Genomic DNA, 27,240 nt, shown 5'->3' with positions numbered 1-27,240 from the left:
ATACAAGAGGATTTAATGCTAGGTTAAGATGATTGTCATGTATTGCATATAAAAGGAGGTTGTGCATTTTTCTGTAGTATATATTGATGAAATGTTTAGAGAAAGATTATCAAATAAATGTCACCATGTCATTCCACATTGGCACGTATTTATTTATATACATGTGTATCCACACAAAATGAATGAAAAACACCAAAATATTCATAGTTGTTATCACTCTACCTCACAGGGTTATGGATAATTTAAAAAATTTCTTCTTTCACTTTGATATTTTCTTCTGAATTTTGTGCAATACATGTTATTTTAATAAAAAATAAAACATTTCAGGAAATAAGTAATCATAGAGAAAGGTCTTGAAAGATCAGTCCAACTAGTAGTTACTTCTTTGTATAGATGAGGTCTTAGGAAAAGTTTACATTTGGTAGGTTTTTAAAAGACCCATGTTTTCTCACTTGGGTGATAAATGAAGACGATTCATGTTCAATATACTTGCACATTGAGTGTAAAACTGAAAAAGTTGGATCTGTCGGGTCCTCCAAGGCTGGAAGCTGCTTAAAGGAGTTTCCGTCCATTGGCGCCAAGCTGCCCCGGGCACTTTGCATCTCGTGCCAGGTAAGCAGAGATGGAGGAGCTGAGGCTCCAGGGTGTGGGGACCCGAGGGAGGGACAGGGCACCTCAAGTTCTTCTGACATCAAAGCCCAGGGGAACCTCGTGCCTCACAGGGCCAGGCAGATCTGAAACCTAAGGGGCGAGACAAGCCACAGCTGCTGATTTAGCATACAGGTAGCTCTACCCCCAAGCCAAGTGTTCTCTGTTTAAGATGAGAATGCTAACGTGCGGGCATCACAGTTTCAAGGGAGACATCTGAATATGTGTGTGTATTTATATTTTTACATATAAAAAAATATATATATATAATGTATATTTTCTAGAAAGTGCAAGCAAATTTCTAAAGGCAGGAAAAAAAGTGTTTCCAGGCAGCCTCTCCAGTCCTGGCAAGCATGGTACAGCCTTCCGTGGGGCACACGCTCCTCGCTGAGGGCCTGTGGGTGCCCCGCGGGGTGAGTCCTGCATTAGGTCCGGGTTTGGACCTGCCTTGTGTGCTCTTGGACATTTCCTGAGCTGCGATGACAAGGATGCCAAGGGAAGGCGTCTTGAGCCCCCCTCGCTGGGACCCTGCCTGCATCCTTGGGCTCCCAGCCGGGACTCAGGGTCTCCACACCTGAAAGAAAAAGGAAGAAGAGTCGTATAACTTCGCAAGGTTTTTGTGAGCCTTCCATGCACTAATTCATGAGAAGTGCTGAGCCCTCACAGATGAGTAAAATGGAGAAAACTTTGCCAGAAATCCCAGCCCTGTGGTTGCTTAACCGCCAGTTGCTAAGAGCAGGGAGGGCCAAGCACCTGGCGCCCACACCTCCGGGCTTGTCCTCGCCGTGTCCCAGCCCACATCTCTCCTTGAAGCTCACCTGCAGGTCTTAGCATTTACTCCACCAGCTTTTCTCCTCCTTCTTGGTGTCACCCCCTCCTCCTGGGCAGGTTTCATGGGAAGGTCAGGATCTAAGATGATGGAAAGGGCTTTGATGGTCCCATGTGGCCTTCACTCCACCTGGCAGGCAGCACAGCAGACGGAGCTGGGGGAGACAGCAGGAGCCCCCTCTTCTTCCACAGCCAGGGGAGCAGGCCAAGTGCATGGACCTTGGGGACCACAGAAACCTAAGGACTCAGGACAAAACAGGCGTAAAAAGAATGGGGAGGAATTGTGTGAAAATGGCTAAGCCACGTCAATCACTGCAAAACTGCCAGAAAAATTCTCATTTGATGAAAAAGCAGAGTAACTATTCCTTCTGTTCTGTACAGTGGGAAGGTGCATTTCACTCAACGGGACACAAAAATAAACTTTAAAGAAGGAAAAAGACACTGCACAGCATGAGCGAGCTGCTTCTGAAGGAGGCCCCTCCTGCTGCATCACACACAGGACCCGGAGAACTTGCGCTTCTGTGAAGTTCCTTTCAGGGTGCTCGTCCTGACTGAACTCCCACAGCACCCCAGCCTGTACCACCTCCCCACCCCCTTTCCAGCACTGAGCTCCAGGCCCAGCTTCACCAGTCAGCTCCCACTGGTACCAGTCAGTGTGCTTTAGGAAGGAGGTCTGAGGGCCCTCTGCAGAGAGCGTTTGTCTGGCTTTGGGATCAGAGCAATGCCAGCCTCATAGTAAGAGTTGGGAAGTGTTCTACTTTCTGGAAACATTTGTGTAGAGTTGGTCTCATTTCTTCCTTAAATGGATGGAAGAACACAGCAGTGGAACCATGTAGGCCTAGAGTTTTCTGTATGTAATAAGACATTCCTTCTCTTTTAAGAGGCTTTTATATCCTTCTGAGTATTCATCCACTTACTTAAACAGTGATTGAATTAGAACTGCTACACGCTTTGGGCCACATTGAAGGTCTCCAACCCAACTGAAGTGACATGGGCTGAACTTCTGAGGCACCTTAAAAAGCTCACTGGTCTCTAGGTTGTTTGTGAGCTATTTTTGTTATGTAGTCTTACAAAAGACACGAGGATTGGCTGAAAACAGCTACAATTCAGCACTCTATAACAGATTAAAACCCAGATACCTGGCCAAGAAGCATATGAAAAGATGCTCAACATCACTAATCACTAGGTAAATGAAAATCTAAGCCATAATAAGATACCACTTTAATAGTGGGTGACCACTATTAAAACAAAACAAAATGAACGTGGGCTGTGGATCATTTGGGCATGCTCCCTCTACCTTTCTCTAGCTCACTGGTATCTCAGAGAAGAGCTTATACGCTCGTCTGGAGTCCCAGTTTTTGCAGCTGCTGCCCAAGGGGACACCTCCAGATAGCCTGGCTCTGGTGGCCAGTGGGGCTTACACTTGCAGTCCCACAGGGCTGTATACATTGCATTCTTTTAAAAGCTGCTGCCTGAGGGTCTGGCTTCCAGTCAGCCTGAATCCAGGTGCTGAGACCCTCCCCTTTGGGACATGGCAGGTCTTGGCACACGCCTTTTACTGGGAGCAAGTAAAAATATCATAGGCTGTTTGAGCTGCATGTAAATCAATGAACTGAGAACACACCCTCACGCCCTATACAAAAATAAACTCAACATAGCTTAAAGACTTAAATATAAGACATGACACCGTAAAACTCCTAGAAGAAAACATAGGCAAAACATTCTCTTATATAAGTTGTACCAATGTTTTCTTAGGTCACTCTGCCGACCCAATAGGAATAAAAGCAAAAATAAACAAATGGGACCTAATCAAACTTACAAGCTTTTGTACAGCAAAGGAAACCATAAACAAAATGAAAAGACAACCTACAGACTGGGAGAAAATATTTGCAAATGATGCGACTGACAAAGTATTAATTTCCAAGATACACAAACAGCTCATACAATTCAACAACAACACAACAACAACAAACAACCCAATCAAAAAATGGACAGAAGGGCTTCTCTGGTTGCGCAGTGGTTGAGAAACCTCCTGCCAATGCAGGGGACACGGGTTCGAGCCCTGGTCTGGGAAGATCCCACATGCTGTGGAGCAACCAAGCCCATGAGCCACAACTACTGAGCCCACGTGCTGCAACTACTGAAGCCTGCGCGCCTAGAGCCCGTGCTCCACAACAAGAGAAGCCACCACAATGAGAAGCCCGTGCACTGCAACAAAGAGTAGCCCCGCTTGCCACAACTAGAGAAAGCTTGTGTGCAGCAACAAAGACCCAATGCAGCCAAAAATAAATAAATAAATAAATATAAAAAAGAAAAGAAAACCCTCCTTTATTAAAAAAAAAAAAAACCACACAAAAAATTTCATCTACTTAGTTCTTGCCTGTGCATTTTCTAGGCAGGCATTTAAAAAACAAAACAAAACAAAAAAAACAATGGGCAGAAGACCTAAATAGACATTTCTCCAAAGAAGACATACAAATGGCCAACAGGCACATGAAAAGGTACCCAACATTGCTAATTATTAGAGAAATGTAAATCAAAACTACAATGAGTTGCCACCTCACACTGGTCAGAATGGCCATCATTAAAAAATCTACAGGGGCTTCCCTGGTGGCACAGTGGTTAAGAATCTGCCTGCCAACGCAGGGGACACGGGTTCAAGCCCTGGTCTGGGAAGATCCCACATGCTGCGGAGCAACTAAGCCTGTGTGCCACAACTACCGAGCCTGTGAGCCACAACTACTAAGCCTATGTGCCACAACTACTGAAGCCTGTGCGCCTAGAGTCCATGCTCTGCAACAAGAGAAGCCACCGTGAGAAGCCCGTGCACCGCAACAAAGAGCAGTCTCCTCTTGCTGCAACTAGAGAAAGCCTGCGCATAGCAATGAAGACACAATGTAGCCAAAAATAAAAATAAATAAATAAGTAAAAAAAATCTACAAATAACAAATGCTGGAGAGGCTGTGGAGAAAAGGGAACACTCCTGCATTGTTGGTGGGAATGTATATTGGTGTAGGCACTGTGGAAAACAGTATGGAGAACAGTATGGAGGTACCTCAAAAAGCTAAAAATAGAGTTGCCATATGATCCAACAATCTCACTTCTGGACAAATATCTGGACAAAACTATAATTCAAAAAGATACATGCACCCCAAGGTTCATAGCAGCACTATTTACAATAGGCAAGACACGGAAACAACCTAAATGTCCATTGACAGATGAATGGATAAAGAAGATGTGGTACATACATACAATGGAATACTACTCAGCCATAAAAAAAAGAATGAAATAACACTATTTGCAGCAATATGGATAGACCTAGGGATTATCATACTAGGTGAAGTAGGTCAGAAAGAGAAAGACAAATACCATATGATATCACTTATATGTGGTATGACATGATATCACTTTTATGTGGTATGACACATACGAACTTATCTACGAAACAGAAACAGACATACAGACATAGAGAACAGACTTGTGGTTGCCAAGGGGGAGGGGTGTGGGAGGAGGGATTGTTTGGGAGTTTGGGATTAGCAGATGCAAACTATTATATATAAAATGGATAAACAACAAGGTCCTACTGTAGAGCACAGGGAACTATATTCAATATCCTGTGATACACCATAATAGAAAAGAATATGAAAAAGAATGTATATATATGTATAACTGAAACACTTTGGGGTACAGCAGAAATTAATTTACACAACATTGTAAGTCAACTATACTTGAATAAAAAAAATAATAAGCTGTTTGGACAAGCACAAGATTTGAGAGACAACCAAGAGCTGGGGCAGGGTTGAATGACAAATTTCACCTCCAGCACGAGGCCGCTCCTTCAAGACTGGGTGAGGTAGTTGTTTTATCTACTGTATAGAAACCAACACAGAAAGTCAAGCAAAATGAAGAAACAGAGGAATATGTTCCAAATGAAAAAATAAGATAAAATCTCAGAAGAAACTGAATGAAACCGAGATAAGTAATTTACCTGATAAAAAGTTAAAACTAATGGTCATAAAGATGCTTGCTGAAATGAAGAGAAGAATAGATGAACACAGTGAAAATTTCAACAGAGAGATAGAAAATATAAGAAAGTATCAAATAGAAGTAACAGAGCTGAAGAATATAATAACTGAAAAATACACTTAAGGGTTCAACAGCAGACAAGATGAAGCAGTAGAAACAATCAGTGAACATGAAGACAAGGCAGTGAAACTCAACAGAGCAGCAAATAGAAGGAGAAAAATAACTTGTTACATACAAGGGAACCCCCATAAGACTCTCAGCAGATTCTTCAGCAGAAAAAAACTTTTCAGTCCAGGAGGGAGTGTCATGATACATTCAAAGAGCTGAAAGGGGAAAAAACTTGCAACCAAGAATACTCCACCTGACAAAGTTATCATTCAGAATTGAAGGATAAAGAGTTTTCCAGAAAGCAAAAGCTCAAGGAGTTCATCACCATTAAACTAGCCTTAAAAGAAATGTTAAAGGGGCTTCTTTAAGCTGGAAAGAAAGCTGTACGACATTGAGGAAATTGAGAAAACAATCTCATTTACAATTGCACCAAAAAGAATAAAATACCTAGGAATAAATTCAACCTAGGAGGTCAAAGACCTACATACTGAAAACTATAAGACATTCAGAAAAGAAATTGAAGAAGACACAGCTAAATGGAAAAATATTCTATGCTCATGGATTAGAAGAATTAATATTGTTAAAATATCCATACTACCCAAAGCAATCCACAGATTAAAAGCAATCCCTATAAAAATTCCAATGGCATTTTTCACAGAAATAGAACAAACAATCCTAAGATTTGTATGGAACCACAAAAGAGCCTGAAGAGCCAAGCAATCTTGAGAAAGAAAAATAAAGCTGGAGGCATCATGCTCCCTGATTTGCCTATCTGGGATAAATCCCACTTGGTCATAATGTATAACTTTTTACACATTGTTGGATTTGATTTGCTATTATTTGTTAAGGATTTTTGCATCTATGCTTATGATAAATATTAGTCTGTTGTTTTTCTTTCTTGTAATGTCTTTGTCTGGTTTGGGTATTAGGGTAATGCTGGCCTTACAGAATGAGTTAAGAAGTGTTCTCTCTTCTTCTATTTTCTGGAAGAGATTGTAAAGAATTTGTATACTTTCTTCCTTAAGCGTTTGGTTGAATTCACCAGTGAACCCATGTGGGCCTGGTGCTTTCTGTTTTAGAAGGTTATTAGTTATCGATTCATTATAATAGACAAAGGTCTATTCAGATCATCTATTTCTTCTTGTGAGTTTTTATAGAGATTTACTTTTTAAACATTACTTTTAATTTCTAAAAGTAAATATATACTCATAAACAATGTGGAAAACAAAAAAAGATGGAATCACAATTATCCATTACTTTCCAACTCAGAAGAATTTGTTAATATTTTTGAATATTTCCTCCCAGAATGTTTGTGTGCATATATTTTAAAAACATAATTGAATTACTTTATTTATAATATTTTATGCTTCCTTTGAATGTAACATTCTATTACCAGCATAGTTTTAGTCATTAAGAACTTTTTTTAAAAAATAAATTTATTTATTTATTAATTATTGGCTGCGCTGGGTCTTGGTTGCTGTGCGCAGGCTTTCTCTAGTTGCAGTGAGCGGGAGCTACTCTTCGTTTCGGTGCGCGGGCTTCTCATTGTGGTGGCTTCTCTGGTTGCAGAGCACGGGCTCTAGGCGTGCAGGCTTCAGTAGTTGTGGCACACAGGCTTCAGCAGTTGTGGCACACGGGCTTTAGCAGTTGTGGTGGACGGGCTTAGTTGCTCCGTGGCATGTGGGATCTTCCTGGACCAGGGCTCGAAATGATGTCCCCTACATTGGCAGGCGGATTCTTAAACACTGCACCACCAGGTAAGCCCCATTAAGAACCCTTAATAAACATTTTCCAAATAGAAATGTTAACTTACATAACATCCCTGTGTTTCAGTTTTCTCATCTGTAAAATAGGTTCAATAATATACACATCTCATAGGATGGTTGTGAAAAATAAATGAGATAATGCATGCAAACGTGTAAAGTGCCTAGCATGTAGATTGTTAAAAATGGCCATAAATTCCTCCATCCTACGTGCATGCCCTTTTGTAGTGTGTCTTAGCTATAACTGACCAGGAAGTAAAGTCTACTTCTCCACTTCCTTGATTCTTGGCATGGCTTTGCGACTTGCTTTGGCCAACCGAATGCGGCAAAAATGAAGTTGTGTAGCTAATGAGCCAAGTGCTTACTATGCCTTGCAGCTTCTGGTCTGACTCTACTGGAACCCTGAGACCACGAAGTGAAAGACACATGGCCCAGACAACAGCCATAGCCATCAGCTAGATAGGGAGGTGAAGTACCTTAGACCACCTAACCCCCTTCCTCCAAGCTGAGCTCTCAGATAACCACAATTACATGAGGGAAACCAGGCGAGACCGGAGCTGCCTAGCTGAGACCAGCCCAAATAAAATGGTTGTTACTTTAGCTTCTAGGTTTTCAGGTGGTTGTTACACAGCAATAAAAAGATAACTGATACAGTGATGATTAAATACTATTATTATTACTGCCATATAAATCTAAAAGGTGAGACTATGATACTGGGATACTTATCTAAGCACTTTAAAATGTCTTCAAGCATTCAACACATATTTTACTGTCTCATATATATAAAGCAGAATCTTAATATTCAGGCCATGGTGGACATCAATACCACAAAGGAATCTATTCACATACATTTCCTAATCCCAAAGAACTAACAAATAAATTACTGGAGATCTTTCTTCATGTGTAACTTTTTTTTTTTTTTTTTTTTAATATTTTTTGGGGACTTCCCTGGTGGCCCAGTGGTTAAGACTCCATGCTCCCAATGCAGGAGGCCCAGGTTTGATCCCTGGTCAGGGAACTAGATCCTGCATACCACAATTAAAAGATCCTGCATGCCTCCACTAAGACCCAGCATAGCCAAATAAATAAAAGAATAAATAAATATTTAAAAAAACCACCATTTCCCACATGAAAATAAAAAATAAAAATATTTTCAAAATTTTATTTTATTTTTCTTGGCTGTGCCACTTCCCAGGCATGAAGATCCCAACCAGGGATTGATCACACGCCCTGTGCAGTGGAAGCATGAAGTCTTAACCACTGGACCACCTTAATCCCAAGATTAGTACATCTTTATTTGAATGTGCAGGGTAGTGAATTGGCAGAAATGTATAATTAAGTAATTATGGCAGCAATGCTATTTTTTTCATGAAGTTTTCATGAAATCATTTACCCTTGGGCAATATAGGGAGTTGACGGGAAATTAGCCTCTTATTCTGTCCCCCTTGCCTCATTGCAAAACGAAACAGAATCTACAAGACGATGATGGTGATTACAATGGCTCACATTTGTTGAGTGCTTAATATATATAGCAGACACTATGCCAACTATTTTAGATGCATTTATTCCTCATAACAGGTTATTTGGTATTCTGTTATCCTAATATGGATCAGGAATCTGTGTTGGAGCAGTTAAGTGATTCAAGATTAACCAACTAGCAACTGACTGAGCTGAAGTTTAAACTTAAGATCTATCTAACTTCAGAGCCTAAGCTTTTTAAGCATTACTTAAGCTTTTTAGTTGCCTTCCACAACTTGCTTCTGGCAAATACACTGTTGACACTCCGCAGACTCTTGAGGAATAGCATATCTGTTTAAAAATCACTTTCAGGGGGCTTCCCTGGTGGCGCAGTTGTTAATAATCCGCCTGCTAATGCCAGGAACAAGGGTTCGAGCCCTGGTCCTGGAAGATCCCACATGCCGCGGAGCAACTAAGCCCATGCGCCACAACCACTGAGCCTGTGCTCTAGAGCCTGCGAGCCACAACTACTGGGCCTGCCTGCCACAACTACTGAAGCCCACGCACCTAGAGCCCGTGCTCCTCAACAAGAAGAGCCACCGCAATGAGGGGTCCATGTACCACAATGAAGAGTAGCCCCTGCTCGCCGCAACTAGAGAAAACCCGCGTGCAGCAATGAAGACCCAACACAGCCAGAAATAAATAAAATAAAATTTATATAAAAAATAATTTTCAATATAATCATTTAAATGCTTAAAACAGGGGGTCACTTAAAAAAGTGAGAGATATTTCAACTCTCTGAAAAGCAAATGTGACCCGTCATTCTGTTCCATTGGCTTAAAATGTACTGTAAATGAGATGGTTCTGAGAACCAGGGAAGGGCTTAAAAAATGGACTCCCAAATCCCATACCTCAGAGTGTGTTGTAGTGGGAGTAGCCTTTAAAAAACGCTACCAACCGCCCCAAGCTGTAATGCGAAGAATGACTAGAGATGACACAGCAAGACCACTTAGGGACATCAGGACTGGTTCATGGCAGCACTGCTTGTAGTGCTAATGCCAAGCAGGCACGTATGCTCATTTGTAAAAAATACACTTTTTAGGGGAATATGAAACAACCTATCTTCTAAGTAATAATTATACTGCCTCTAGGCTTAATTCTTCTAGGAATGGTTATGGAAATGCATATTTTTTTTCTACTCTTGGTAACAAGCAGATGCTTTACTGAGAGTGTTTACATACACCTTTTTCTGAAATAGAAACCCATAAATAAATATTGTGCTTATAAATGCCATACACCTGGTCTCCCACAGATGTACATGAAGGAAAAATTTGAAAAGTTTAATAACGCCCCCAGAGAGGTTCAAATTTACAATCCACAACTTTTATCAAGAGTCAGAAAATTCTATACAAAATATATTCTATTAAATCTTTTCCAGAAACATGTTTTGTACATATTCATGAATGCCTATTTTCCTGCCACCAGAAGCTGTCCTTAACCTCAGCATCAGAAATAGCCGTGGAGCTATAGTCACTGACTAAGGAGTATTCTGTAAAACTTCACATTACATATTTCTGATTTTAATTAGGATAATTTACCTTTCTCTCAATTTGAAATGCCGGAATATGCAAAAGAAAGAGGGAGAAAAGGAAAAGTGAAGAAAGCTTGATGACCTATTTTCACATACTTCAAATGTTCACTCTTTAAAAAAGTTTTGTGGTAAAATATATATAACATAAAATGTATGATTTTAACTATTTTTAGGTGTACAATTCAGTAACAGTAAGTATATTCATAATGTTGGGCAACCATCACCACTGTCCTTTTCCAGAAATTTTCATTGTCCCAAACAGAAACTCTGTACCCACTAAATAATAACTCCTCAGTCCCATCTCCTGCCAGGCCCAGGTAACCTCTATTCTACTTTTTGTACCTATGAAGTTGTCAATTATAGGTGCCTCATATAAGTGGAATCATACAATACTTGCTCCTCTGTGTCTGGATTATTTCACTTGGCATAATGTTTTCAAGGTTCATCACTATGGTGGCAAGTACCAGTATTTACTTCCTTTTTTAAAAAATTTTATTTATTTTTTGCTGTGTTGGGTCTTCGTTGCCGCACGCAGGCTTTCTCTAGTTGCGGAGAACGAGGGCTACTCTTCATTTTGGTGTGCGGGATTCTCACTTGCAGTGGCTTCTCTTGTTGCAAAGCACAGGCTCTAGGCACACGGGCTTCAGTAGTTGTGGTGTGTGGGCTCAGTAGTTGTGGCACATGGACTTAGTTACTCTGAGGCATGTGGGATCTTCCCGGACCAGGGATCGAACCCGTGTCCCCTGCATTGGCAGGCGGATTGTTAATCACTGTGCCACCAGGGAAGTCCACTTCATTCCTTTTTGAGGCTGCATAATATTCCATAGTATTCATAACCATTCATCTGTTGACACTTAGTTATTTCCACTTTTTGACTATTGTGAACAATGCTGCTATGAACATTGTTCAAATAGCTGTTTCAGTCCCTGCTTTCAATTCTTTTCAGTATATACCTGGAAGTGTAATACTCATTTGAGTAAATTCTAAAGAAAAAGAGAACGGATGCATACTTATATATTAAAACGTGTGTTCAGAGCTGGACCTAGAAGGCCAAGTGAGGTGGATTAAGGGATGCCTGAAAAACTACCTTAACTGTTCTATGATAAAACTATAGTTCCACTGACTCAAGGTATTGGGAAATTCTGTTTTGATGAGAGCTTATTATTTGGAAAGGTTCAAAATGAGAGCTTATATGTAAGAAACTAAACCTCCCCAATATCACCAATAAAAGGTTGTGAGGTTCTTCATTTTCAGTTTCAATGTTTTCCCTTTAACTGATTGACTAGAGTGCCCTCATGTGTCTGTATTTTTATACTACGGTGGTTTTGAAAAAGATTTAATATTGGAATCAGAACTGGGGAGGAAATTTAAGTATCATGCTTTAAAAAGTTGAATGCATGCAAGGTCCCATCCCTAACCAACTTAAAAAAAATTTTTTTTTACAGTGATGTAAATCACATGCATAAAAGACAATCTAAAATGTATAGCTACAATGTAAAGAATGAAAAACCACGCCGCTTTTAGTGAGAAAGAGTACATTACTAGTGCCTTAGAAACTCCCTGGATGCCCTTCAAAATTGCATGAGGCTTACTCTCAGAGGTAACACTGTCCTGAATTTAGTGTTTTCATCCCCTTGCTTCTTGTTATAGTTTTAACACTTGTGTTTGCTTCCCTATATAGTATTTTTTTTGGGGGGGTGCATTCCTATTTTTGAACTTTTCATAAATTGAATCTTATTGTGTTTTCTGTGACTTGCTTTTTTTATACTACCTTTTCAAAAAGCATGTTGATTCATTCGTTCACTTTCAAGTCTTTATGGTACTCCACTTTATAAATAGTCTTCATAGACATTCAGATTGTTTCTAGTTATTATGAATAAAGATGTTAGAACATTATTCAACATGGTGCCTGGTGCTCATGTGTAACAGTTCCCCTAGAGTATACTAATAGGAGTGCAATAGATGAGTCTTAAGGGGTGCACATATCTAGTCTTTCTAGGTAATGCTGGTTTTTCCAAAGTGGATGAGACTAGCCCATAATAATTCCCTTTCCTCCAAATCCTTGCCAGCACTTGGTCATCAGACTTTTACATTCCCGCCAATCTAGTAGAGTGAAATGTTATCTCATTGTGGTTTAAATGTGCATTATGATTATTCATGAGGTTGGGCATCTTTTCCATGTTTCCATGTAATCTGTGTTTTCTCTCCTATGAAATGCCTATCATGTCTTTTCCCACTTTTCTATTGGATTGTCTTTTCCTTACTGATTCATAGGCATTCGTTTTTTCTTTAAGGTGCTATTTTTAAAAAATAGCAAGAAATAACATTCATGGAGAAGAGTATGCACAACACGAAAGCACTGTTTATAAAGAATACTTTTAAATCAAACAACTGAGTAACCACCACCTAGGTCAAAAAATAGAATGTTCTCAACACTCCAGAAGCACCTCCTCTGACCCTCCCTGATCACAGTCCCCTCCTTTGCTCGGAGGTAACTACCATTCTGACTTTTGTAGTAATTACTTCCTTGCTTTTCTCTTTATAATTACATCACCTGGAAATGCACCCTGAACAACATAGTTTAGTACTGCCTACTTCTGGATGTTAAAATGGATTCCCACAGTAAATATTCCTTTGTCTTTGTCTTCGTATACCCAGAACTATGTTTGCGAATTTCATGCTGTTTCGTGTAGCTACTGGTTGGCCAAAAAGTTCCTTCGTTTTTAAGCAAAAATAAAAGACACATTTTTCATTTTCACCAAGAACTTTATTGAACAACCTATTCACCCTTTTGTTCCACTACCTTCTGCCATTTTTCAGGCAACTTCATAATTCCATCTTCCCAAAACTTTTTATCTTTTTGAGCAAAGAACTTTTCTGGCTGCCTTTCACAGTCTTCCAGGGAATTGAAATTTTTTCCATTAAGAGAATTTTGTAAAGACCAAAATAAATGGAAATCCGAAGGTGCAATCAATGTCTGGTGAAAACAGCGGATGAATCAGAACTTCCCAGCCAAGCTGTAACAGTTTTTGCCTGGTCATCAAAGATACATGCAGCCTTGCATTATGCTGATGGAAGAGTATGCATTTTCTGTTGACTAATTCCAGGCACTTTTCTTCCGAGTGCTCCTTTCAGTTGGTCTAATTGGGAGCAATAGTTGTTGAAATTGTTTGGTTTTTCTGTAAGGAGCTCATAATAGAGGACTCCCTTCCAATCCCACCATATACACAACATCACCTTCTTTGGATGAACTCCAGTGATGTTGGTGTGGTTGGAGGTGGTTCATTTCGATTGCCCCACAATCTCTTCCGTTCCACATTATTGTACATCATCTGCTTTTCATCGCCCGTCACAATTTGTTTTAAAAACGGAACGTTTTCCTTATCTTTAAGTAGAGAATCGCACGCGGAAATATGGTCAATAATGTGTCTTTCGCTTAACTTATGTGGAACCCAAACATCAAAGCGATTCGCAAAACCCAGCTGGTGCAAAGGATTTTCAGCGCTTGATCTGGATACTTTGAGTATGCTGTCTATCTCCCACGTGGTATAACGTTGATTGTCCTCCATTAATGTCTCGATTTGATTGCTATCAATCAACTGGTCTAACCCTGGTCTAACCCGAGCGAGGAATTTTACAAACCATTTTTGACACGTTCGATCCGTCACAGCACCGTCTCCACACGCTGCACAAATCTTTTTGTGCGTTTCAGCTGCATTTTTACCTTTCTTGAAATAATAAAGCATGACATGCCGAAAATATTGCTTTTTTTCCTTCCATCTTCAACAGTAAGATGGCTACACAAAAATTCACCAAGTTTTATAAGTCTTTTTTTAAATGCACGCTGATATGATAGCTGTCACATACAATCTAACAAAACTTTCCAATGAAGTGAAAGACAACTAGGTACTGCTAGAGACAGCTTACCGGGAAAAACGAACGAACGTCTTGGCCACCGCAACAGTCCGTTCGTCCTGGTTGCCGTATGCCACCCACTGCTGCTGGGTAGTTGTGCTGCTGCACGGTCTACCACAATTCACTGAAGTATCGTCGCCTTAGACACTTGAGGGGGGGTTCCAGACTTCGTCCTTATTAACGACGCCGCCAGGAATATTCCTGTAGCGTCTCCGGGTGTCCTTGAGCCAGGTTTTCTCTAGAGTAAATACCACAGAGCGGAATTGTTAGATCGCAAGTACACGCACCTTCACGACCCTCAACCGCCCAGAGTGGGCGCACGGCCTACGCCGCCGCCAGCGTCAGAGGATCCCCGCGGTCCACCCACGGCGCAGGTCAGAGCGTCTCATTTCCGCCAAGCCAGCGGGTGCAGTGTGTCTAAAATCCAACCAGCCTAAGCCAGTCCCTGTGGTTTTAACGCGTCCCCGGGTTAGCACTGCGCCCGAACGCCTTCTGTGTTGACCGGACACCTGGATTCCTCCGTTTTAAAGCACTTGCCCAACTCTTCTGCCCACTTCCCACCGGGATGTCTGTGCTTTTCTCCAGGAGTCCTTGGGCCTCCCGGACACTAGCTTTCCAGACACCACACGCCTCTCGGGCGTCTCCTCCGGGCCTGCGGCTTGTTTCTCTGAGAAGCCTTTTTCTTTTTTTTTTTTCACTTTAGTCAGATTTGCCAGCCTTCTCCCGTTAGCGCCTGTAGTACCACGCATCCCATCCCTTGGCCGCGAAGGCGGCTCACGGTTATTCCCAGAGCGCGCTCACCCTTACCTTCCCGGCGTCCGCCTCCCTCAAGCAGCCCCTCCGCGCGCGCCCGTCCCTCAGCGTCTAGCCCGCTACGCCGGCGCCCGCCCTTTCCCAGGACGCAGCGCGCAGGCGCGCCCGCCGGGCCCCCGCACCGCACCGCCTAGTGCGCCTGCGCCGAGAGACGCCCCGCCCTCCACGCCGGTCGTCTATAAATTCTCGAGCGTCTCCTCGCGAGAACCTTGATTCTCATGCTCGCTGTTGGGGTCGGAGGTCAGGGCGAGCGTCTAGCGGGCCGCAGGAGGAAGATGGCGGTGGAGTCGCGTGTTACTCAGGAGGAGATTAAGAAGGAGCCCGAGAAGCCCATCGATAGGGAGAAGGTGCGGGTCTAGAGAGGTAGAGGGGGCCCCGGGGCGGAGGGGCGGCCGGGAGGGGGCGGCCGTGCGCGGGTGGAGGGGAAGGAAGGGGCCGCGCTCGCCGCCTCCTGACTCTCGCCTCTCCCGCCCCCAGACCTGCCCGCTGTTGCTGCGCGTCTTCACCACCAACAACGGCCGCCACCACCGCATGGACGAGTTCTCCCGCGGAAACGTGCCGTCTAGTGAGCTGCAGATCTACACCTGGTGAGTCAGGGCCTGGCGTCGGGGCGGGGGTCGCTGGGGGCCCGCTTGGCGCGTTTTCAGTTCCTCCAGCGCTCGGGGCCTCTGGGCGCAACTCGCGGGAAGTCGGGGTCTCAGCTGTTGGAGAAATGGGTATTTGCTTATCTTGTGGCGCTTTTACGTCTGAGGTTGAAACTTTTGGGTTGTAAAGAATTGAGCCAAGGTTGCTGTCACTGTCTTGGCTGCTTGGTACGAAAGTGACACGTAGGTCGTTCAGTGCGGTAGCCGCCCCTAAACTTGGTCGAGTTTGTGGTGCTAGAATAACATGGGGCGGGGGAGTGGCGCTGTTCGGTGGTATTTGTCGTCCTCGTAGAGCGTCTGCACATAATACTAAGCCTTAGGTGTCCTAGCATGGAAAAAAACAGAACCGGGTGGTTTTTGTTGTGGTGCTTTAATGGAGAAACTTTTGATGTCTGTTTCCTGAAGACCTGCCCCTGAGCGTTTTCCACTCAAGCGTACCTTTCCTACCCCGCGTCTGACTAGGAGCATCACATACAGCAAGCTGCATGCAGCTCCTTGGTTGGACGTTACCGTGGCTTTTTAGTAGCTGTGAAAGGTGTATAATTTTTAAAAATACATCTAGTGTGGTAAAATATATATTTGCCATTTTAATTGTTTAAGGGTACAATTTGCTGGCATTAAATATATTCACATTGTGCAACCATTACCACTATTTACAAAACTTTTAAATTCCCCCCAGCAGAAATTCTGTACCCAGTAAGCAGTAACAATGGGAATTCCTCCCTTACCCCAGTTCCTGGTAGACACTCCTCTATGTCTATATGAATTTATCTATTCTAAGTATTTAATATAAGTGCTCTCATATCGGATTTGTCCTGTTGTGTCTGGCTTATTTCACTTATGTTTGCAAGGTTCATGGTTTAGTATATAATAAAAAGTCATTCTTTCTTAGGGTTGAATAATAGTTCATTGGAAGGATGTGCTACATTTTGTCCACTTGTCTGTTGATGAACACTTAAGGTGTTGTTTCCACCTTTCAGTGAAATTTATGTAGTATGATTCTAGTTAAGTATTGTTCCAGGATAAAAGTTCAGGAAGGTTGATTTAACTTATAGGGAAGAACTGTTATCAATAGATTGATGAACACCTCTGTTCAGATGTTAAAAGTCTATATTTCCTCCAACAAATTAAGAGTTCCTATTTGCCAGGTGCTTTGCTTAGACCCAGAGGGTATAAAGAGGGTACTGCCCCTCTCTAGAGTAAACAATCTCAGAGAGAAAGCAGATGAAATAAATGCTAATTAAGACTTTAGGGTGGAGATGGCAGGGTGAGACTGTTCCACAGACTCTCTACTCTCAATCAAGAAAGAAATTACAAAAATTTCCTGTCCTAAACTGTCCTGTCCATAAACTGCAACCAAACTAGGAAAGACAACCTTATGTTATACCTCAAAATGGTGGCTAAAGAAAGACAGGATGGTTGGTGAGGGGTAGCACAGAGCCCTGCTGCCACTCCCAGAAGCAGTAATGAGGGAAGATTGGGAATTCTTAATTTGTAGAAGTAGACTGAGGGGCCAAAGTAGGAGGCCTTAAGACAAATCAAGGAAAAAGGAGTGAGGTCCAGAGGAGCCCAGCAGAAGCTAGTTGAGTTTGCTAATGTCCAAGGCACTGTGTGGAGCTGTGGGAATACCCACACAGGAGTGATACATCCTGTGCTTGGGTGACCACTAAACAGGTTATGGGAAGAGAATTATGTAGATCACTGTAACGGTTCAATCAGAAACACAGACCAATAGGAGATATAAAGAGATTTATAGCAAAGAATTGGTTCACACAATTGTGGGGACTGCTTAGGTACTTAAGTCCCTAGTCTGTGGTGCAGGTTATGATGAAGAGCAGGCTGGAACTCTGCAGCATAAGCTGCTGAATTTCTTCAGGGAATTCAGTAGCTCTGCTCTGAAGGCCTTTTCAACTGATTGCATGAGGCCCACTCATTGATTAAAAGGGTTTACTCAGATTACCTAGGATAATCTGCCTTAAAGTCAACTGATTATAGACTTTAATCCCATCTAAAGAACACCTTACACAACACCTACCTTAGTGTTTGAATAACTAGGGGCTGTAGCTTCTCGAAATTGACACACAAAACTGACCCTCACAGTCACCTAGCAAAGGCTTCAACCCCGAGAAAGCTCTTGCATTTGTCGCCTGTGTACTCACCTTTTAGACTGCTAATCAGAAAGCAACACTTGGCACTGCAACTGTTGGTTTGGGGAGAGTCCTCAGCAGGTGGGAAGCTTGTGGAGGACTCCCACTGTTTAGGACTGACAAAAGGTGTGAAACGAATTCCCCACGTTCATTATGAGCAAGATGACAATATGTGGGAAATGTTGGAAAGGAAGAAAGAGTCCTTTCTGGTACATAAGTATACACTGTACATACCAGGGAATAATTGACACAATAAACATCATTAGAATGTCAGGTTAAAAAAAAAAAGTTGAGATGAGTTGGAAGCAACATACAGAGATTTGAATAATGAGAGGTTGAAATAAAGCTGTGATGGTGGAGATGGAGAAAAAAATACATTTGATCTGTCTTTTGGCTGTGCCACGTGGCATGTGGGATCTTAGGTTCCCGACCAGGGATTGACCCTGCACCTACAGCAGTGGAAGCGTGGAGTCTTAACCTCTGGACCACCAGGGAAGTCCAGTTTGATCTGTCTTTAGGAGGTAGAAACAACAAGATAGAGATGGGAAGAACTGAACAATGCTTAGGTTTGTGACCTGGGCATCTAAGTGGGTGACGGTAGTTTTGAGAGTAATATGAGAGGAAGGGCATGTTTTGCGGGGGACACTGTTGAGTTCTGTTACGGGCATGTTGAGGATTCAGCAGCAGTAGAGAACGGAAGTCGATGTGGTCATCGTGGATGTTTTTGTTCTCACTGCAGTTGAAGCCATGGTTCTACTTGAGGATAATGTGGTAGAGATGGTATAAATAGGGTGCAGAGTTAAAGCTAGATGATGCCTTGGGTGTTTGATTCCCTGCTCGATGCTGTCCATTGGAATTGTCATCTTTACAGGTGCCTTGTGTCCAGGGTCATTGTATAGCACTCTGCAGGCTGTGTTGCTTCAAGTTCCAAGTCCTCTGTTTCATGTTCCCAGTTGTCAGGGAAGAAAACAATTCAGAAACTTAGACTGTTGCTTATAATACAAGATGCTTATATTTTAAAAGGTTTTTCCAGATTGTGCCATATTAGCTCAAGGGACTATATTAAATTCTGAGTTCAAATAGAAGTTGGCAGGACAAGAATATATATTGTGAAAGGAGCCTATGCTTAGTCTTGAAAATTCCGTAGGTTTCATTGGCTTTAGGAGTCCATCTATTGTAAAACTCATCAGAACACTCAGTCTTAGAAAGGAGATGCTAAAATGTATAAAAGTATGTCTTTGAAATCATGAAAAACAATTATTTTAAGAATTTGGATTAATTTGGACTAGTTATCCTTAAGTGGGTAAATCACTAGGCCAGTGAGATGTTACACAGCAACAAAAGGTAGCATATGTAATTCTGAACTCCCTTTTAGCATATTACCAGTCTGACCTTAATTCATGAAAATTTCAAACACTGAGGCTGGTAAGGGGAATATTTGGGGGCAAATAGTATTAGTAGGTGCTTCAAAATTAACTCAGTTGTAAGACCCTGACAGTTTCTAAGGTAAAGTTGCAATTGAGACACAGGTAATTAACTCACTGTGTGTCAGTATCCTTGGTTACATCATTGCTGATTAATCAAATGTAATGTCTTTTTTTCTAAAAAAAAAAATTCAGGATGGATGCAACCTTGAAAGAACTGACTAGTTTAGTAAAAGAAGTCTACCCAGAAGCCAGAAAGAAGGGCACACACTTCAATTTTGCAATTGTTTTTACAGATCTTAAAAGGCCTGGCTATCGGTAGGTAACTTTTCATTCTTAACCCCTATAATCTCTTTGATTTCAGTATGTTCTGACTGATAGGGATAATCCCTTCAATGAACCCCTTCAGTGGAGGGGAACTGCAGATTTATACATCTTAATATCTGGTTTAGATTAATGCAGTACTTACATTTTAACTGTGCTGTAAGATAAGGGAGCAAGTCCAGCCCCACGGTCACTTTGTAGCACACACTGGCATTGACCAGCCACCCTTTAACAGTTGGTCTCCTTCCCTGCAGAGTAAAGGAGATTGGCAGCACCATGTCTGGGAGAAAGGGGACTGACGACTCCATGACGCTGCAGTCGCAGAAGTTCCAAATCGGAGACTATCTGGACATAGCAATCACTCCTCCAAATCGGGCACCACCTCCTTCAGGGCGCATGAGGCCATACTGAATTTTATTTACTGTTTCTTGAATTTATTTTCCATTCAGTTATGTAAAATAAACTTTCGCTTTTTCGTCCTCCCCTTATTGCCATTAAGCCTTTAAACTCTAAACAAATTGTAATGCATCTATTTAGGAGTTAGATTTGGCTTTGCTGTGGTATGAATATTAATAGAAAGTCCATGTTTCACGTTCTTCTGTAAAATATGAGAAGTGCTCTTAGCATTATATGTAAAACTGTATTATGTTGCAGTCACTTGGAGTGGGAAAGTTAATGGGGCATGGGTTCAGGGTTTAATTTAGTATTGGGGGTTTATACTAAGTAGTGGAGTTGGTATGTTTAAGCCCAAATGGGGCAGAACAGGAAAGCCATGAGATTGTATTAAATAGAGCAGGAGTTTGTCGCCCAGAAGGTTGTATGGAGTTGGGAAGACCTTTGGGAAGGTGAGAGGGGCAGCTGAGGTGTTTTGGAACAGTCTGAGCTGAGGCAAGTTGAAGAAGCTGTCTGTGTTTGAAGGGAGCGGCCTGCCTGAATCAAGGTGTGATGACAAGTTAGAGAAAAGGAGAATGGGTGCCACAGTGATGCCTTTTTATATTTTAAAAATGGTGAGAATGGGGCATTCTGAGGGCAGGAAGTAGTATAGAGGAACAAGGATTAGAACTTAGGATAAGGATGGAAAGGTTTACCTTGAAGATCTGAAAATGCAGGGAGGAATGAAAGAAGAATCTTAAGATCAAGGGAGAAGGTCAGGGATGAGGTCAAGTTAAGTAGGGGATGTTCACACACCCTGTTCAGTGCTGGGGCTGACTCGCTTCTGATTTGAGAGGCAGTATGCACAGTGGTTATAAGCAGTTGGGCTGAACATTTAAATCCTGGTTACACTAACAGCAACCTTGGACAAGTTACTTGAACCTGTTTTTTTTGTTTGTTTAAAATTTGTAAAATGGAGGTTAACAGCCCACAGGATTGTGAAGACTAATTAAATGTTTGCAGAGGGCTTAGAATAGTGTTTGACGTGTAAGAAACAAAGTTAACTATACAGTTCAGTCAGAACGGGTGCCGTCTCTTCCACAGCACTGTTACCGTCTCATTTTGAAGTTTATAAACAGTGTGCAGTATGTGATAAGGCCAGTTACCTTTAGTCTACTGCAGTGGAAAATTTTGAAAATGTGTATTCCAAAATTTGAAAAAATGTACTAGCAAAGTAAAATTGCACTAATTTGATCTTGTACCTACAAAAGCAGCCTTTTAAATCTAATGACTGTAGGATTGGGGTCCCCGGTGCAGTCAACAGGTGACAGATGCAAGCCTGCAACCCAGATCTAGGGCCTCTTCTCCACTGAAGTTTGCACAGACCCTTCGATTCTTTATTCATTCACACTAGATAGGCTTGAGCTCCTTAAGTCACACAATTAACTTAAACCTAATTTTTTGGAGAAGAGGAGCCATGATTACCTTCCTGTTTGTGGAGAAGATACATACTGTGCAGATCAAGAAGGCAGGAACTCATTAAAGGACTTTGAAAGCCAACTTTTCATAATGGTGTGAACTCCTACAATGGGGGCTTCGCCTGTAATTCCAGGCGAGTAGAAAATAAAGCGGTTTATTTGCTTGGTTCCAACGTGGATTTTTTTTTTTTTTTTTTAGGTAAAATTGGTACCTAACAATATATTAGTCTCAGGTATACAGAATAATTCATTATTTGTATGCACTACAAACTGATCACCACCACAAGTCTATAGTTACCATCTGTCACCATACAGTTGACCCCCTTAACCCTTTTGCCCACCCCTGCCCCCCTCACCATTGATAACCAACAATCTGTTCTATCTATGAGTTTGGTTTTGTCTTGTTGGTTGGTTGGTTTTGTGTTTTGGATTCTACATCTAAGTGAGATCATGTGGTACTTGATATCTTTCTCTAATTCTACTCAGCATAATGCCCTCTAGGTCCAAGTTGTTGCTAATGGCAAGATTTCCTTCTTTTTTTATGGCTGAGTAATATTTCATTGCATGTATGTATGTGTCTGTATGTATCTCACAACTTTATCCATTCATCCACCCACAGACCCTTAAGGTTGTTTCCAAACCACGGCTATTATAAATAATTCCTTAGTAAACATGGGGGTGCAGAGAGCTTTTCTCCACACTCTTGTCAACACTTATCTCGTCTTTTTGACAGGTGTCAGGTGTTATTTTTGTGGTTTTGATTTGCATTTCCCTGATGATTAGTGATGTTGAGCACCTTTCCATGTGTCTGTTGGCCATCTCTATGTCCCAACATGGAATTCTTCCATCAAAAGTACAGTTAAAGAATACCTAGTGAATTTATCATTGAATATAATGCTAAGAATGAAAAGACTTGTACTTGGTCCTTATTCATCTCTGGCTGTGACAGTACGGCTTTGAGTGAGCAGCTGAGCTGTTTCACGGTCACCGTGACGGCACGTGCTCAGCCTTCAGTGTCCTGACTGCCTCACAGGCTCTTGAAGTGTTTTCCCTTCGGAGGTTGGTATCTTCAGTTTTCTCACAGCATACAGGAGCTTGGCGTTTTCAGCTACTTACCGGATCCTCGGTAGGGAGTCGATGTTAAGTTTATACTTAAATTTTCATTACCATCGTGGGCACTGGCTCAGGGGATGTTTCAGACATCAACTCTGTGTGTGTGCATGTAGGGGCAGCTGTGAAGGGGAAAGAAAGCTGTTAAACTGTTAGGCAAACTCTTGTTACTCTTACGTAGAGCAGAACTCAGCCTACCTGTTTCTATTCTATCACAAACTCCAAACTTAGCTGTTGTGAAATGGAGCAGCTTATAATTTGAGTGCTGAGCTGTGCTGAGGAGCTCGGGTGGTGCCTGACCTCATGTAACCTTCAGCACTGAGGTGCAGGCAGTGGCTACCATTTTCACTTCAGCGGAAGTGGAGGCCTGCTTTAAGTAACAGCTCACAAGTGGGCTGGGAACCTCTAGGTAGACAACAATAGATGACTTGAAACATACGTTTCCAAAAATAGTGTTGTGTTTTCCTCAGCTCACTGCCAGCTGGCTTCCACCCGCTGCACTGGTACTGCTCTTGCGGTGAAGCTGTCTGCATTACAGACTTCTGCCAGGGGACCGTCATCCAGAGTATGTGGGCATGCTTCAGTTCTGGTGCAAACCAAAACACCTGTCTTTTAAGGAAATGATATGGTCATGGTTTCCAGGTTGAGTGTCAAGAGCAGCCAGGTGAGGTCTGAGTGTTCTGGTGTGTATTGTATTGCTTAGATATAGGTTGTTCTTACAAATTGCTACAGTTTCTTGGAACCTGTAATGGAACAAGCTTGAAGGAAGCATATTTATTCTGTTAGGATTAATCATGAACTAGGCAACTCTTCTATGAAGACAGTCATTGATCTCCCCCCACCCTGTAATCCCTAGGAGGAATAAGCTGAAACCTAAAAAGCAGTTTTAATAATAAATACTAAAATAATTTTAATAAGCAAAACCCATCAGCCTGGGAGTGTCGTGAGTTTACTCTATAAAGGTGATCTAATCACACGCCTACCTCAGAACACCGTTGAGAAGAGCCAGATGAAGGGGGGCTTAGAGGAGGGCCTGGTAGAGAGGGCATGTTCAATAAACAGCTGTTTTAAAAACAAAGAAGAAAAAAGGCATATGTAGCCCCCTCACTTCATGCCTTCAGCTGTCAGAATTTCCTGCTCCTGCCCACGCTGGCGGGCCAGCCCAGCTGCAGCCAACAACTCCTCAGAAAGCGTCCAGGAGAGGATGAAACTATGAATGAGGTGAACCACCCGAGGCCTTTCCAAAATCTGCATGCATTACTGGAGACTGTCAGAATCTGTAGTAGTACTAGCTCCTTCCACACTTCAGGGAATAAAATACGGGATGAATGCCGTGGGCCTGGGGGTGCAGACAGACCCGACACACAGACCCTTCCTCAGAAAGCCGCAGTCTGGTAACAAAAGGTGTAAGTGCCGATGATCAAAGGCGGATTAGAAGGTGTCGTGAGAAAGACAAGTTGCTGCTGAGGATGGCATGTGACCTTGTTCAGCGCCCACAGGGGTTGGATTTCGGCTCCCAGTAGATAAAGGGTGGCGTGAGCTGAAACGCCAGGAACACCGGAGCACTCACCAGGAGTTTGGCCAGAGATCAGGATGAAGAGGACCGTAGGATGCTTCTGCCGTCAGGTGACAAGCGGGGGCGTGGTGGAGGATGGGGGGAGGGAACACAGCCCAGAGGCGGTCAGCAAGGTCTGGGCTGGGAAAATGGGACGTGGAAAGAGAAGTCCATCATTAAAGCCTCAATTTCCTCATCTGAAAAGTCAAAATGCTAGCACCTATTTGCTAAGAGTTACTTTTTAAGAATTAAATGGGTTAATGAATGTACTTAGAACCATGCCTAGCATAGTAAGACCTCAGTAAGTGTTTGATGTTATCACTAACCAGTAAATATTTTAAGTTGGCAGGTACCAGTGTAATAATGAACAAGGCAAGCAAATGAGGTCCTTGACCACATTGACCTTATGGTCCAGTGGGGCAGTGAACATTAAATAAATGTACACTCAAATATTCTGTTACAGATTCTACCAAGTACTATAAAGGATGAGAATAGGGCGCTGACTGGGAAAATCGGTAAAATCTTTGATAAAATGACATTTAATCTGAGACCTGAAGCAGATGAGGCAGGACTGTTAAGAGCTTCACGAAACGAGAAAACAAGGAGTTTATGAATCATTTACCTGAAAAATTGGGGTTAGAGTTGGCCTCCAAGCCCTCCCACGTCTCCTGCTGGAACTTCGGTGGCAGCTCCACCTTCGGCCTCTCCCTTCGTGGCTCCGGGTACACATCTCTGCACATCCAGAAAAACGTTCTGCTCTTCCTAGTAGTTCCCCAAAGTCCCACAATTGGCTCTCTTGGATATGACGTGGGTCACGTGCCCAATACCAACTGGTCAGGGACTGTGACCCTGCTTGGTTGGTCTTGGAACTGGGCTGAGCTCAGGGAAAATCGGAGCGTTTTCCTTTAAGGGGGTAGGAGTGGTGGGCAGACAAAAACATCAAGTATCTACAGCATAAGGATGTGAGGGATAGTCAGCTGAGCAGAGTGGGTGGGAGAAGCCATTTGGGCAGAGAGAGCACCTGTGAAGCCCGGGGCCTATGAAGCCCAGGGCAGGAACGAAGGGAAGGAGAGGAAAGGCCGGCTGCCAGCTGGAGCCCAGGTTTTGAGACAAGAGGGAGGGGCAACTGAGGGTCGAGTCACAGGGGGGTGGTCCTGGAGGCCATGTTGGGACCCTGGATTCCTCTTGAGAGCAGTGGGAGGACACTGAAGGGTAACATTTGAAGTTTGATAAGCCGGAAGCATCCTAGTTCTAGGGAACAGAAACTAAGATCACAGGAGGAGAGTGGTAAGGGCCAGGGAAAGAGAAATTCTGGTCAAACTGAATTGAGGGGCCATCACAAGACAGGTGGAGACACCCAGCAGGCCATCGGAAATGATTAATGGAACGTTCTTTATTTCCCATCTTCAAAAACCTGGTTTCACTCACACCCCCTCTGGCTGCAGCACCATTTCTTCTCTCCCTTCTTGAGCAAAACTCATGAAAAGAGCCGTCTCAGTCCGTGATCTCTGCTTCCTCACCTCCGACCTTTCCAGTCCACCCCAGAAGTCCGTCCTGAGCACTCTGTCAGAATTCATCAGTGCTGTCAGCAACAGCAATTTTGCCAAGTCCAGTGGTAATTCTGTCTTGTCTTGGATTCTCAGCAATATTGATAGAATCGATCACTTGGCTTGAAGTATTTCCTTCCTACTTCACCAGCTTCTTCATCTCCTTTGCTAGATTTTTCTGCCTCTTTCCATCTTCTAAAATGGAACTCCAGGACTCAGCCCTGCATGCACTTTGAATATACTCCCTCCCTCAAGCAATCTGTCCACTCTGTGGACTTAGGTACACAGAGCCATGGTAAATAGTGTATAAAAGGCTGATACAATTTGGGAGTCACCATCGTATATACAAGGCTGACCAGAGCTTACCTGGAAAAATAAAACTAAATATCTTGAATTTTACATTGTATCAATATTTAGCAAAAATTATTACACAGTAGTTCCTAGAACAAAGAATAAATTGTTTTGTTTTAGTGGCAATTTTCTGACAAAACGAAGATTCACAATGTGACAGGTCTTCACATTTGACTTTCAAGGCCCAACCGTAAAAGAGGATAATCTTTGCTGCATCAACTTTACTTAGGCCGGAAGGATCTTGGGCTCCATGGACAGGGCAGCCTGGAGCTCTCAGACAGCTCTAGAGGCACAGCGGACAGTCCAGAGATGAGCACCTGGCCAGGAGGAGTCCTGGGACCCTCCACAGAGCGTGAGGCTCAGGCTCTGTTGGGCTGCTGAGCTGGAGGGGGACCTGGAGAGGTTGCAGCCATGCTGGTAAGAGGTGATTTGAAAGGATGAAACTGACAAGTAAAAATAAAACATCCGTCCTGACTGCAGGCAAGCGTCTAATTTCCAAAAGTCCGAGACACCTACTTCAGTATAGTTACCTAGGCCTGTAAATTCCTCTTCCTAAATTAATTTAAGCTGTCATTTGTAAACAACAGTGCCTTAAAAGAGCACTGTTGAAATAAAAGGTGTAAAAGACTTGGGATAGTCATGAGAGGAGACAGAAGGGCAGAGCTAGACCCAAGGAAGAAGCCCAGGTCTAGCAACAACTGTCTAGCCCAAGAAGACTGAAAGTGGCCTTATCTGAGTAGCAAACTGTAACCTTTAAATTTCAAAAATTATTTATCCTGCTTCCTAATATTACTTAAACCATACTCTTCCATTAGGCAGGGTAAATTTGAAATCAGTGAAATAGTAATGATCTTTCCAAACTGAGTAACTGAACTACACGTCAACAAGACTGAGGTTAGACTAAATCAAACTTAATAAAAAGCATTTAATGACATCAGTGTCCGTGCTCATCTTTAATATGAGTTGGATTTTCAAAAGGGGAAAGATGTCGGGGAATGTGAAAAACAAAGTAAGAGTAGGTTTGCTTTCATCTTTCAGTTTCTATAATGGAAGGATGGATCCACTACAATTTCTGTAGAAAGATACAAACAGAAAATATCAATTAGGTATAACCAATAGCCTTCAATGAAACAAATGA

The 27,240-nt window shown here is 42.5% G+C and overlaps 1 protein-coding gene and 1 long non-coding RNA gene across 2 annotated transcripts; one reads left to right on the top strand and one right to left on the bottom strand.

The window, feature by feature from the left end:
- Nucleotides 1-222: 222 nt before the first annotated feature.
- On the bottom strand, nt 223-15,222 carry LOC309835870. The gene is made up of 4 exons (XR_014298058.1): nt 15,145-15,222; nt 14,350-14,575; nt 1,467-1,557; nt 223-1,222 (listed from the first exon to the last, which is right to left on the bottom strand). It is a non-coding gene; the product is annotated as an uncharacterized lncRNA (long non-coding RNA).
- Nucleotides 15,223-15,368: 146 nt separating this feature from the next.
- Nucleotides 15,369-21,712, top strand: SAP18 (Sin3A associated protein 18; the record flags this gene model as incomplete). The annotated part of the gene is made up of 4 exons (XM_082675898.1): nt 15,369-15,497; nt 15,628-15,737; nt 19,561-19,683; nt 19,944-21,712. 4 exons carry the CDS (start codon nt 15,369-15,371, stop codon nt 20,098-20,100), a joined length of 519 nt encoding a protein of 172 aa, XP_082532024.1. The 3' UTR covers nt 20,101-21,712.
- Nucleotides 21,713-27,240: the final 5,528 nt, after the last annotated feature.

This window comes from Grampus griseus, assembly GCF_964374135.1.
Source record: "Grampus griseus genome assembly, chromosome: 18".
NCBI classification, from domain to species: Eukaryota; Metazoa; Chordata; class Mammalia; order Artiodactyla; family Delphinidae; genus Grampus; species Grampus griseus.
Note: the sequence above shows the minus strand (reverse complement) of the source record. Positions and strands in the feature narration are given on the sequence as shown.